This window comes from Herpailurus yagouaroundi, unplaced genomic scaffold (assembly GCF_014898765.1).
Source record: "Herpailurus yagouaroundi ecotype Mexico unplaced genomic scaffold, PumYag 162, whole genome shotgun sequence".
Lineage (NCBI taxonomy): Eukaryota > Metazoa > Chordata > Mammalia > Carnivora > Felidae > Herpailurus > Herpailurus yagouaroundi.
In genome coordinates this window covers 73,027,746-73,039,440 of record NW_024412403.1, presented here as the reverse complement: position 1 = coordinate 73,039,440, position 11,695 = coordinate 73,027,746, and the positions used below count along the sequence as shown (strand labels likewise).

Sequence of the window (11,695 nt, the reverse complement as noted above, 5' to 3'; positions counted from 1 at the left end):
GCCACCCAGGCGCCCCTTCCTCTGCTTCTTAAAATGTTTTTTTTTTTCCTTAAATGTTAATAACACTGAAACTGGTACACTTAACTGGTCCAATGTGATTTCCAAAAAGAGATTTATGATACAGTCAAGTTTCTAATACAGAATTATTTTAAGTGTTTTGAACTTAATTTTTAAAAATTTTTTTTCAACGTTTTTATTTATTTTTGGGACAGAGAGAGACAGAGCATGAACGGGGGAGGGGCAGAGAGAGAGGGAGACACAGAATCGAAAACAGGCTCCAGGCTCTGAGCCATCAGCCCAGAGCCTGACGCGGGGCTCAAACTCATGGACCGCGAGATCGTGACCTGGCTGAAGCCGGACGCTTAACCGACTGCGCCACCCAGGCGCCCCTGAACTTAATTTTTAATAACACACATGTGTCCCTCTGTTCAGCAATAGAAGAAAATGAAATAATAAAGAGCAGAAATCAATGAAATAGAAACTAGACAAATAATAGAGAAACATCAATGAAATACTTTCTTTCCAAAGATCAGTAACATGGACAAATCTCTAGATTTGTCCACTGCTTTATTGGAAGATTAGAAGAAATCATTTCTTATCACCAGAGATATAACAAAATACTATTTGTACCCACAGTTAACCACAGTTCTATGAAAAAGGCATGTAACTGATTAACTTAGGCTTTGCAAAAACATTATTTTTTATTTATTTCTATTTTTTTTTTAAGTTTATTTACTTATTTTGAGAGAGAGGGCTTGTGTGCAGGGAAGGGGCAGAGAGAAAGGGATAGGATCCCAAGCAGGTTCCACGCTATCAGCACGGAGCCCACAAGGCTCCATCTCAAGAACTGCGAGATCAAAAGTCAGATATTCAACAAACTGAGCCACCCACACACCCCAAAACATTCTTTTTTAAAAAGGATGATCTAAAGATACTTCTACTTTGCTACAGTAATTCAGACAAACGATAATTTCTCCTAGAATCTACACTTAAAGTGTATATTCCACATTTTAACAAATTAGCCATGAGAAAATAGTCCCATATCTTCAGGGGAAAAAAATAAACATCAATGACATCTAAACTATAGCCAGTCCTGTTATTTTTTAAATAGACTTAAAAACATCAAGTGCAACCACATCTAAATTTAGGAATATGAAACTGATAAATGCATCTTAATGAACAGCACTCCCTGCAAATATGTGGGCTCTTCAACAAAAATGAAACAAACCAGATGTCTGTAAATCTGTTTAATTACTACTAGCTTTGTCGTTTAGGGGCTAAAAGGGGCTTTTGTTCCCTTTGGATGTAATATAGTCGATGCACTAACAATATGTACATTCAAACTTATTTTATTTTTTTTTAATTTTTTTAATGTTTCTTTATGTTTGAGAGAGAGAGAGAGAGAGACAAACTGTGAGCAGGGGAGGGGCAGAGAGAGAAAAGAATCCGAAGCAGGCTCCAGGCTCTGAGCTGTTAGCACAGAGCCCGACACGGGGCTCGAACTCATGACCTATGAGATAATGACCTGAGCCAAAGTCCGATGCTTAACCGACTGAGCCACCCAGACACCCCAAACTTATTTTAAATTCAATCTTCAACTGTATTGGAAGTAAGGTACTGGACTGTAGTGTCCATATTATGTTTACTACTTTTCTACAATATTAAGAGTTGTTTGAAAGTATGCAAACTGTACAGTTACTAAAACAGCTAATTATTTCCTCTCTCCTTCTTTGGAAGGAAGAGGACTTCAGTTGTCCCTGTATGGCTAGAACCATCGTAAACAACATACCTGTAATCTATAATATGAGTGCTGCAATATGTTGGTAATAATCTTGCAGCCTTATTTTCCAAATTCATTTTATTTTGACCACTTCAGTATATTGCACTAATTGTTTTAGGTATTTCCATTATGTGTCAAGGATGATCTAACCTATTTGAGTGCTGAACAGCTAGCAGAACTTGTACATTTATAATAATTCCAAATTGGTAAAGAAAACATTTCACTAGTGTTCAGTTTATTTTGAGGTGCTCATGTTAGAATAAATAGTTACTATAAAAAAACAAACAAACAAACAAAAATTCAGTAAAAAATTTCTGGAAAATCCCCCAAAACCTTAAAATCAAACAACATATATCTAAATAATTGATGTAAGAAAAGAAATCAAAAAGGATATTAGAAAATATACTGACCTAAATGAAAATGAAAACAAACACGTCAAAACTTACAGGATACAGCTAAAGTCCTGCATAGAAGGAAACACAGCCTTAAATGCAAAGACACTTTTATTAAGGAAAAAACTCTAAAAACAATGACCTAAGCCACCACATTAAAAAACTAAGAAGGAGGGGCACCTGGGTGGCGCAGTCGGTTAAGCGTCCGACTTCAGCCAGGTCACGATCTCCCGGTCCGGGAGTTTGAGCCCCGCGTCAGGCTCTGGGCTGATGGCTCAGAGCCTGGAGCCTGTTTCCGATTCTGTGTCTCCCTCTCTCTGTGCCCCTCCCCCGTTCATGCTCTGTCTCTCTCTGTCCCAAAAATAAATAAACGTTGAAAAAAAAAATTTAAAAACTAAGAAGGAAATTAAAGCAAAAAGGAAAGAAATAATAAAGAGCAGAAATCAATGAAACAGAAAGTAGACAATAGAAAAACATCAATGAAACCTTTTCTTTCCAAAAATCAGTAACATTGACAAATCTCTAGATTGATCATGAAAGAGAAAAAGCACAGATCACCAATGTCAGGAATAAAAGAGGAAACATTACTATACGATCTCTACATATGAAGAGGACAATAAGGGAATACTTGAATAATTTTACTCCAATTAAACAACTTAAAATAGCTAAATTCCTGGAAAGAAAAAATTACAAAAACTGACAAAAGAAAAAATAGAATATCTAAATATCTCTGTATCTTGAATCTGTAATTAAAAGAAAAAGTTTAAAGCCTTCCTGCATGAAAAACCTCAGCCCTAGATGGCTTTATTGTTTAATTCTATTAAATATTTTAAAAAGAAATAATACCAATGCTGCACAATCAGAAAATAAAGAAGGAAATATTTCCCAATTTATTTTACAAGGATAGCACTGGCCTGACACCAAAGCCCAAATAAAGCATCACAACAAAAAATATTCCTCATGAACAGAGAAGTAAAAAATCCCTTTTTTTAAATTTATTTTTATTTTTTAATCTTTTAATTATTATTTTGTTTTGTTATTTTTTATTTTTTAAATTAAATTAAATTTTTTAACCTTTTTCAAAAATGTTTATTTACTTCTGAGAGAGAGAGAGAGAGAGAGAGAGAGAGAGACAGCACAAGTGGGGGATGGGCAGAGAGGGAGACACAGAATCTGAAGCAGGCTCCAGGCTCTGAACTGTTAGCACAGAACCCGACACGGGGCTCGAACTCATGAGCTGTGAGATCATGACCTGAGCCAAAGTTGGATGCCCACCTGACTGATCCACCTAGGTGCCCCAGAAGTAAAAAATCTTTAACAAGATACTAGCATATCAAATCCAGTAATATTTCAAAAAGATAATAATACATCACAACCAAGGGGGAAGTTTATTATTCCAATTATCAACATTTGTACTGTACCATATTGACAGAATAAATTAGAAAAATCATATGATTCTCTTATAATAGATGCAGAAAAAGCTTTTAATAACGCTTAACATTAATCATGAAAAAAACTTTCAGGAAACTAGGAACATAAAAGAACATCCTCAACTGATAAAAGCCACCTACAAAAATATCTAACATAAATACCATATTTAATGGTGAAAGGCTGGATACCTTCCATTTAAGATGAGAAACAAGGATGGGTGGAAAGGGAAGGATGTTTTATTCAATACTGTATTAGGAAAAAATAAATTAAAAAGTACAAAAATTAAAACAACAACAACAACAACAACATTGTATTAGAGTTTCTAGCCAGTTCAAAAAGGTAAGGATATAAAAATCATACAGGGGCACCTGGGGGGCTCCATTGGTTAAATGTCCGACTCTTGATTTCAGCTCAGTTCATGATCTCACGGTTCATGAGTTTGAGCCCCACGACAGGCTCTGACAGCGCGGAGCCTGCTTGGGATTCTCCATCTCCCTCTGTCTCTGCCCCTCCTCCACTCAGGCTCACGCACATTCTCACTCTCTCAAAAATAAATAAACATTAAAAAAAATCATACAGATTGCCTTTCTTTTGCAAACCCATGATCACCTATGTAGAATATCCTAAGGAATCCATGAAAAAGCCACAGGCATTGATAAATGATTTCAATAAGGAATTAGGGTACAACGTAAACATACAAAAGTCAACTGTATTTTATTACCAGCAAAAACCAACCAGAAATAAAAACTTTAAAACAATATTTTTTACATTAAAAAAAAACTTAGGGATATATTTAACAAAACATATGCAAGACTTATACTCTGCAAGTTACAGTATTGTTAAGATAACTGATAAAGCCTAAATAAATGAAGATGCCATATTCATGCACCGGAATACTCATGAATGGTAACATATCACTTCTCTACAAAATTGATCTAGAGTTTCGACAGAATCCTAATCAAAAGTTCATGAAGCTTTTTTGAAGAGATCTACAAATTAATTCCAAAAGTTAACAACCTTGAAAAAAAAGTTGAAGAACTCCGACGTTCTGATTTGAAGCCATAATATTGTCAAGCTATAGTTATCAAGGTGGTGCATTAGTGGCATATGGATGGACATCCAGGGGTTGGCAAACTTTTTCTGTAAAGACCCTAACAGTAAATATTTCAGGCTTTGTGAGCCTTACAAAATTTGTTACATATTTTTCTTTGCCTTAAAAAAAAAAACAACAACCTTCAAAAATATAAAAATCATTTTTAGCTCAAGGGCAGTACAAAATAAGCCATGTGCAGGATTTGGCCTTGAGCCAGTTTGCCAAATGTTTGTGTGTCATAGAGTGCACAGATAGATCCTCACACATAAGGTAATTAATTTTCAACAAATGTGTCAAAGTAATTTGATGAGGAAAGAATAATCCTTTCACCAAATGATGCTGGGTCAACTGGATATCCATAAGGAAAAAAACCTAATAGTACACACAAAAATTCAATGGTCTTGGAATAGGCATGGATTTCTTACTTAGGACACAAAAAGGATGAACTACAAGAGAAAAAAAAATGATAAACTGGACTCCATCACAATTAGAATTCTTACAACCCAATAATAAGATGACAAACCAGCCATTCAGTTTAAACATGGACAAGAAGGGGCACCTGGGTGGTTCAGTCAGTTAAGCATCCAACTTCAGCTCAGGTCATGATCTCACAGCGTCAGGCTCTGTGCTGACAGCTCAGAGCCTGAAGCCTGCTTTGGATTCTGTGTCTCCCTCTCCCTCTGCCCCTTCCCTGCTTGCACTCTGTTTCTCTCTCTCAAAAATAAATAAACATTAAAAAAAAAAAAAAAGAATGCATATAAAGAACTGATTATCAACAGCAGCTAAATATAGAGAGATTTTTGTTTCTTTGCTTATATTCTTCCAAATAGCCTGAGGTAATTTTACATATAGCATTTTACTTTCCTAATAATTTGTATTCACTAAAAGAATTCTGAATAATATTTGTGTTATTGTTATATTCTATTTTCATTAAAAAATATCATTTCTAGTAATGTAAAATCTAAGGATAAAATATGCAAATCAATTAAATCCCAAAGTTCTGTATTTACATGGGAGGAAACAAAAATACTTTCCCTCTTCAAAAAAAAAAAAAAAAGAAAGAAAAGAAAAAAAAAGCAAAGAAAACCAAAGCACTAAGAAACTAATTTATCCAAGAGTCAAGATTCAAACCCCAGTAGTTATACTCTAATCCCTACATTCTTAGCACTGTATCACTTCACCTCTATAAAAGTAGAACATACTTATAATTTTTCTTCCAGATAATGTATATGTAATTATGAATATATGTACTATTTTATAATTAGAAAAATATATATGTATTTAAAAAGACAGAGACTCTTCAGGACTTCTCTCCAAGATGACATTCAATCCATTAATCAGAACATGTTGGATGAATCTGTTATTTTTTGTTGTTGTTGTTAATCTTTATGAAGTCATTTCTCTGTTCTATTTTCGAGTTCACGTTCTTTATCTTGTTCACAAATACAACATGTAAAACTTCATCAAAAGTCTTGCAGAAAAGACTCTCTGATCTATCTATCTAGTGATCTCTATAAAGGACATAAATTTGTAATAAATTCATGCTGGTTCCCAGAGACCACCACTTCCTCTTTTGGGTTCACAAACCATACTTTTATTTTTTTTAATTTTTTTTTTAACATTTTATTTATTTTTGGGACAGAGAGAGACAGAGCATGAACGGGGAGGGGCAGAGAGAGAGAGGGAGACACAGAATCGGAAACAGGCTCCAGGCTCTGAGCCATCAGCCCAGAGCCTGACGCGGGGCTCGAACTCACGGACCGCGAGATCGTGACCTGGCTGGAGTCGGACGCTTAACTGACTGCACCACCCAGGCGCCCCTCACAAACCATACTTTTAATAATCAGAGCTAGAATTCTGCCCAGAATCTACATCAACTAAGTCCCAGATTATCCAAGGATTACAAACAGAAGTTCAGCAATCATTTAAGAAAATTCTTGTATGGCACTAAGATATAGTTCATCACAAGAGACCCTAAACTCATTTATAATAGTAAGGTCCTTTTATATAATTCCCTTCCATATTTTGCACTTGTTTCCTACTAACAATATTTGCTTGGCCCTCTCCAGAATTACTTCTTCTTGAACAAGAGGACAGAAATAATTTTACTTTCTATGATCTATTAATGTTTCTTCCTCCACCCTAACAGCAAGACTACACCTGCTCTAATAACTAAAAAGCCTTTTTAAAAAAATGATTACTGGTGGGGCACCTGGATGGCTCAGTTTGTTAAGCATCTGACTCTTGATTTCAGCTCAGGTCATGAAATTGAGCCCCCCATCGGATTCCTGGCTGAGCTTGAACCCTGCTTGGGATTCTCTCTCTCTGTCCCCTCTCCCTCAAAATAAGTAAGTATTAAAAAAAAAAAAAAGAATCTATGGAATTTTCTGAAGGTCTCAAATAACTCTGAGATTTCTAGTTTCTGAAGTTATTCTTGTGGGTTCTATCACTCTTCACCCTTAGTTTTATGTCCCAGTTTTTATTTTCAGCACTTCTAATTGGACAGTTACTTTTGCCGTCACAACAGCCTCTTCAGGTACTTCTTTATTCCTCATTGGAATCATTTATGATTGCACTGTCAAGCGTTATTTAGTATTTCCCATTCCTTTTGAGAATATATTGCAATTACTTTAAATTTTTTAAAATTTTTATTTATTTTTGAGAAAGACAGAGACAGAGAGACAGAGCATGAGTGGGGGAGGGGCAGAGAGAGAGGGAGACACAGAATCTGAAGCAGGCTCCAGACTCCGAGCCATGAACACAGAGCCCGATGCAGGGCTCGAATTCAAAAATCGCGAGATCATAGCCTGAGCCAAAGTCAGAGGCTTAATTGACTGAACCACCCAGGTACCCTCCTAATTACTTGGCATAATTACCCTGACATTGCCTAAAATGTATCTGAAACTTGGCCAAAAACGCCTTTTAGGAGTGAGTTCCCTCCCAAAATCAGTTTTACTACTTCATAGTCACATCTCTTCTTTTACAGAAACTGTATCGCCTACCTTGGTCACTTATCTCATTATTTATTTATTTATTTATTTATTTATTTATTTAATTTTAAATGTTTATTTTTGAGAGACAGCACGAGCAGTGGAGGAACAGAGAGAAGGGGAGAGAATATCCAAAGCAGGCTCTGTGCTAAAAGCAGCATGCCTGGTGTGGGGCTCGAACTCACAAATTGTGAGATCATGACCTGAGCCAAAACCAAGAGTCAGATCTTAACCAACTGAGCCATCCAGGTGCCCCCACGTATCTCATTATTAATAATCAAAGCTAACATTTCCTGGGGATGTACTATGTGACAAGCACTACATTAAGAGGCTTTCCATATATTCTCAGATTTAATCCTCACAACCCTAATGAGGAAATACTATCATTATCCAATTTTACTGGTAAGGTAGCAAAGATTTCAATAAACTTGACTAAGGCCACACAGTTACTAAATAATAGAGCTACACTCTGAGCCCAAATTTGTCTGAGTTGAAAAACAAAACAAGGGGTGCCTGGGTAGCTCAGTTGGTTGAGCATCCAACTCTTGATTTTGGCTCGGGTCATGATCCCAGGGTCGTGGGATCAAGCCCCGCATTGAGTCCCGTGTTGGGCTCTGTGCTCAGCATGGAGCCTGCTTAAGGTTCTCTCTCTCTCTCATTCTCTCTCTCTCTCTCTGCCCTTCTCCCCTGCTCAGTCGAAAATAGAAAAAATAAAAAATAACAAAAAACAAAAAAACAAAACAAAACAAAAAACAAGTTTTTTCCATTATGCCTCCTAGCCAGTCATATGCAGGCTAGCTTTGAAGACAGTGGAAACTGAGATGTTTCATTTTAAGGTGACTTATAAAATTCAGTGGTTCTGAATGTATGTACAAAAATGTATCAGAACTTGTAAATCAAGTGTTTGAGAATCATTTCAAATTAATTACCTTGAAAAGCTTTTAAAGTTTGGGAAGTTTTCTTAAAGAACAGCTTCTACAACTTTTTAACCAATTTTTAAATATCTTCAATCCTGGCAAATATTCATTTTTGAGAATAATTTCGATTTTGGAAACAGCTTGGTCATTTGGAACCAAGTATTATAAATCAAAAACAGTGACTTAGGTTGACATAACATTTTAGTACTTGATAGCATGGCTTTGGAGTATGACAGTCATAAATTTGAGTCAGAGCTCTACCACCCTAACTTCTACTAAATTAAATTCTCTGAGCCCTGGTTCTCTCATCTGAAAAGCAAGAAAGGTATCATCTATCTCACAACCATTGTGAATGTTATATGAATACTATGTACATAGTCTCTAGCTATATATTATATATATATATATATATATAATATACATGTATGGTAAAAGAATAAACATTTGTTTTCTTCTCTGTTATTTTAACTATTTCAAACTGTGAACCACATATGACAAATCTGTCATTTATAATATAAGAAGCCAAGTGATTTTTGGTTTATCCATTTTCCAGTTACTGATTTTGCTCTAAATTATATGAAAACAGTATTTTGATGTAAGTAGAAGTCAATGGGCAACTTACCTATGGAAACCATCTTTCAAAACTTCTTGCCTCAAAATAATTTCAGAACAAGTGGCCCTTATGCCTATAAGAACCAGAAGATTTTTTTTAAATAAGCATACTATGAAAGAAAATTTAAATAATTAGAAAGTAATTGTTTGAATAGGTTTCACTTGCCTGCAAAATCTAACCAACCTATAAACAAAAGCTTTTAAAACTTAAGCAATTTAAACTACCTAAAAAAGCTACTTCTAGTACAGCACAGGGGTTAAGAACATTGATTTTGGAGTTAGATAGCTTACTTTTAAATCCCAGTCTGTCACTTAATAGCTATGTGACTTTGGACAAGACAGTTTCTCTCTCTGCTAGTTGTCATGAAAACGTAATAAATTACAACAGGGCTTACCACAACAGAGCTCAATGTAGGTACTTATTTTTTTTTTATTTTTTTTAATGTTTATTTATTCTTGAGAGAGAGAGAGTCAGAGTGTGAGCGGCAGAAGGGCATAGAGTGAGGGAGACATAGAATCTGAAGCAGGCTCCGGGGTCCGAGCCATCAGCACAGAACCCAACGCGGGGCTTAACTCACAAACCGTGAGATCATGACCTGAGCAGAAGTCGGACGCTCAACTGACTGAGCCACCCAGGCGCCCCTAGGCATTTATTATTAATACTACTTTATTCAGATGATCCCAGGACACCAAAAGAAACAGAATAGCTAAAGAGCCAGGAGATCTCAGTTTTAATCCTAGCTCACTGAATCTGTGTGTCTGATACATACTGCTAACTTCTGTATACCATCCGCACCTGGAAAACTGAGAAGATGGTACTTTCATGCCCTGTGAAGATGTTGGGAATGTTTAAAACAGAGAAACAAAAAGTAGAGGCTTTTCAAAGATTCAAAGGGTTCCTTTATAAATCTAGAATAACCAGAAATCTCACTGTACTGACACCATGCAGAATTCAGATATTAAAACTATTACTTGGTGTTAACATCATAAAATTAAAAATTCAGTTGCTAACGATCATCAACTCTGCCAGACACCTTGCTATGGAATTTTACTCCATTTTCAAAAGATGGGAGTGTATAGGAAGAACATTAAAACAAACACAAAGAAAACCATAAAACATCATGTGTTGCTAAATCCATTAGATGTATTCCTGAAAAGACACATGAAAAAATTTTATGAAAATTAAAAGACTGAAAAAAAGCATAGGTTAATATTTATTACATAATATCCAGGGGTGCCTGGGTGGCTCAGTTGGTTAAGCTTCCGACTTCTGCCCAGATCATGATCTCACGGTTCCTGAGTTCAAGCCCCACATCAGGCTTTCAGCACAGAACCCGCTTCAGATCCTCTGTCTCCCTCTCTCTCTGCTCCTCCCCAGCTCATGCTCACTCTTTCCCTCTCTCTCAAAAATAAATTTAAAAAAAAATAATAATATCCATATCATAGATCTACCTGGGGCTTTCGCGTGCTTTAATTTTCACAACCCAGCAAAATACGCAGGCAAAATTATTGCCATTTGCACATAGAAGGAAACTGATTCTAGGGGTGCCTGGCTGGCTTAGTCTGAAGAGCATGAGATTCTTGATCTCGGGGTCATATGTTCCAGCCCCACAGTGAGTGTAGAGATTATTTAAATAAATAAAACTTAATAAATAAAAAATAAACAGTTCTGATTCTAGGCCATACCACTAAGTGACTGATTAGAAGCAAGATGTGCCTGACTTTTAAAGCCTAAGATATTTCCACCTTCCTAGCTATTTAAAGAAATCTTATTTGCTCTGGGAACAAATTATTCCGTTGTTTGTTTCACACAAATAACTTTGGATATCTCTTGTACAAATTCAGATGTTTCTTCATTATGTTTAATTTTAATAGGGGTGGGGAGTAGGCGTTTATATCTACCTATAGATTAAATTAGGAAAAAAAGTTCATATTAATCGGCTTAAATTCTACTGGGATATACACTAGAGAATAGTAAATCATATTCACTTGGGTTGGAAGAAAGGCTGATTTACAGACAGTATATTATTATTATTTGTGATTTTTAAGGCAAAAATACCATTTTCAAAATGAAGTTGTTGTATGTGAATTCACCTTCAAGAGTTTTCCTCTTAAATATTACTTTATTTGGTTATTGTTGCCTGAACTGGCTCTGGAAATTGACCTCTTTTTAATTATAAAATATCAGTGGTGGAAGAGTCTTTAGAGATCACCAAGACCAGTTGTTTAAAACTTCACTTTAGCTTCATAATACTTCAAATAAACTTGGAAACCTAATATGTGAAGACACAAAAGCAGTGATTGACACTAGTCTAATATCCTCATTTTACAGATGGAGAAACTAACCTGGTTTGTACTGACTTTCCCTCTCATGACTATTGCACAGCACCTTGCACAGCACCTAGCACAGCACTGCGGCCCCCAACTCAGGCCCAAAGAAATGAAATCAACTCGTCTGCCCAGCCCGGAGTCATAAGAAA

At 35.8% G+C, this 11,695-nt stretch overlaps 1 protein-coding gene across 1 annotated transcript in view; it reads right to left on the bottom strand.

Moving 5' to 3' along the window:
- Positions 1-11,695, bottom strand: part of PIGX (phosphatidylinositol glycan anchor biosynthesis class X) — a gene marked incomplete at its 5' end in the record, with an annotated part of 31,791 nt that overhangs the window by 19,506 nt on the left and 590 nt on the right. The window contains one exon of the mRNA XM_040484868.1: positions 9,226-9,289. Within this exon, the coding sequence (XP_040340802.1) occupies positions 9,226-9,289 (64 nt within the window). The remainder of the gene's footprint in view (positions 1-9,225; positions 9,290-11,695) is intronic.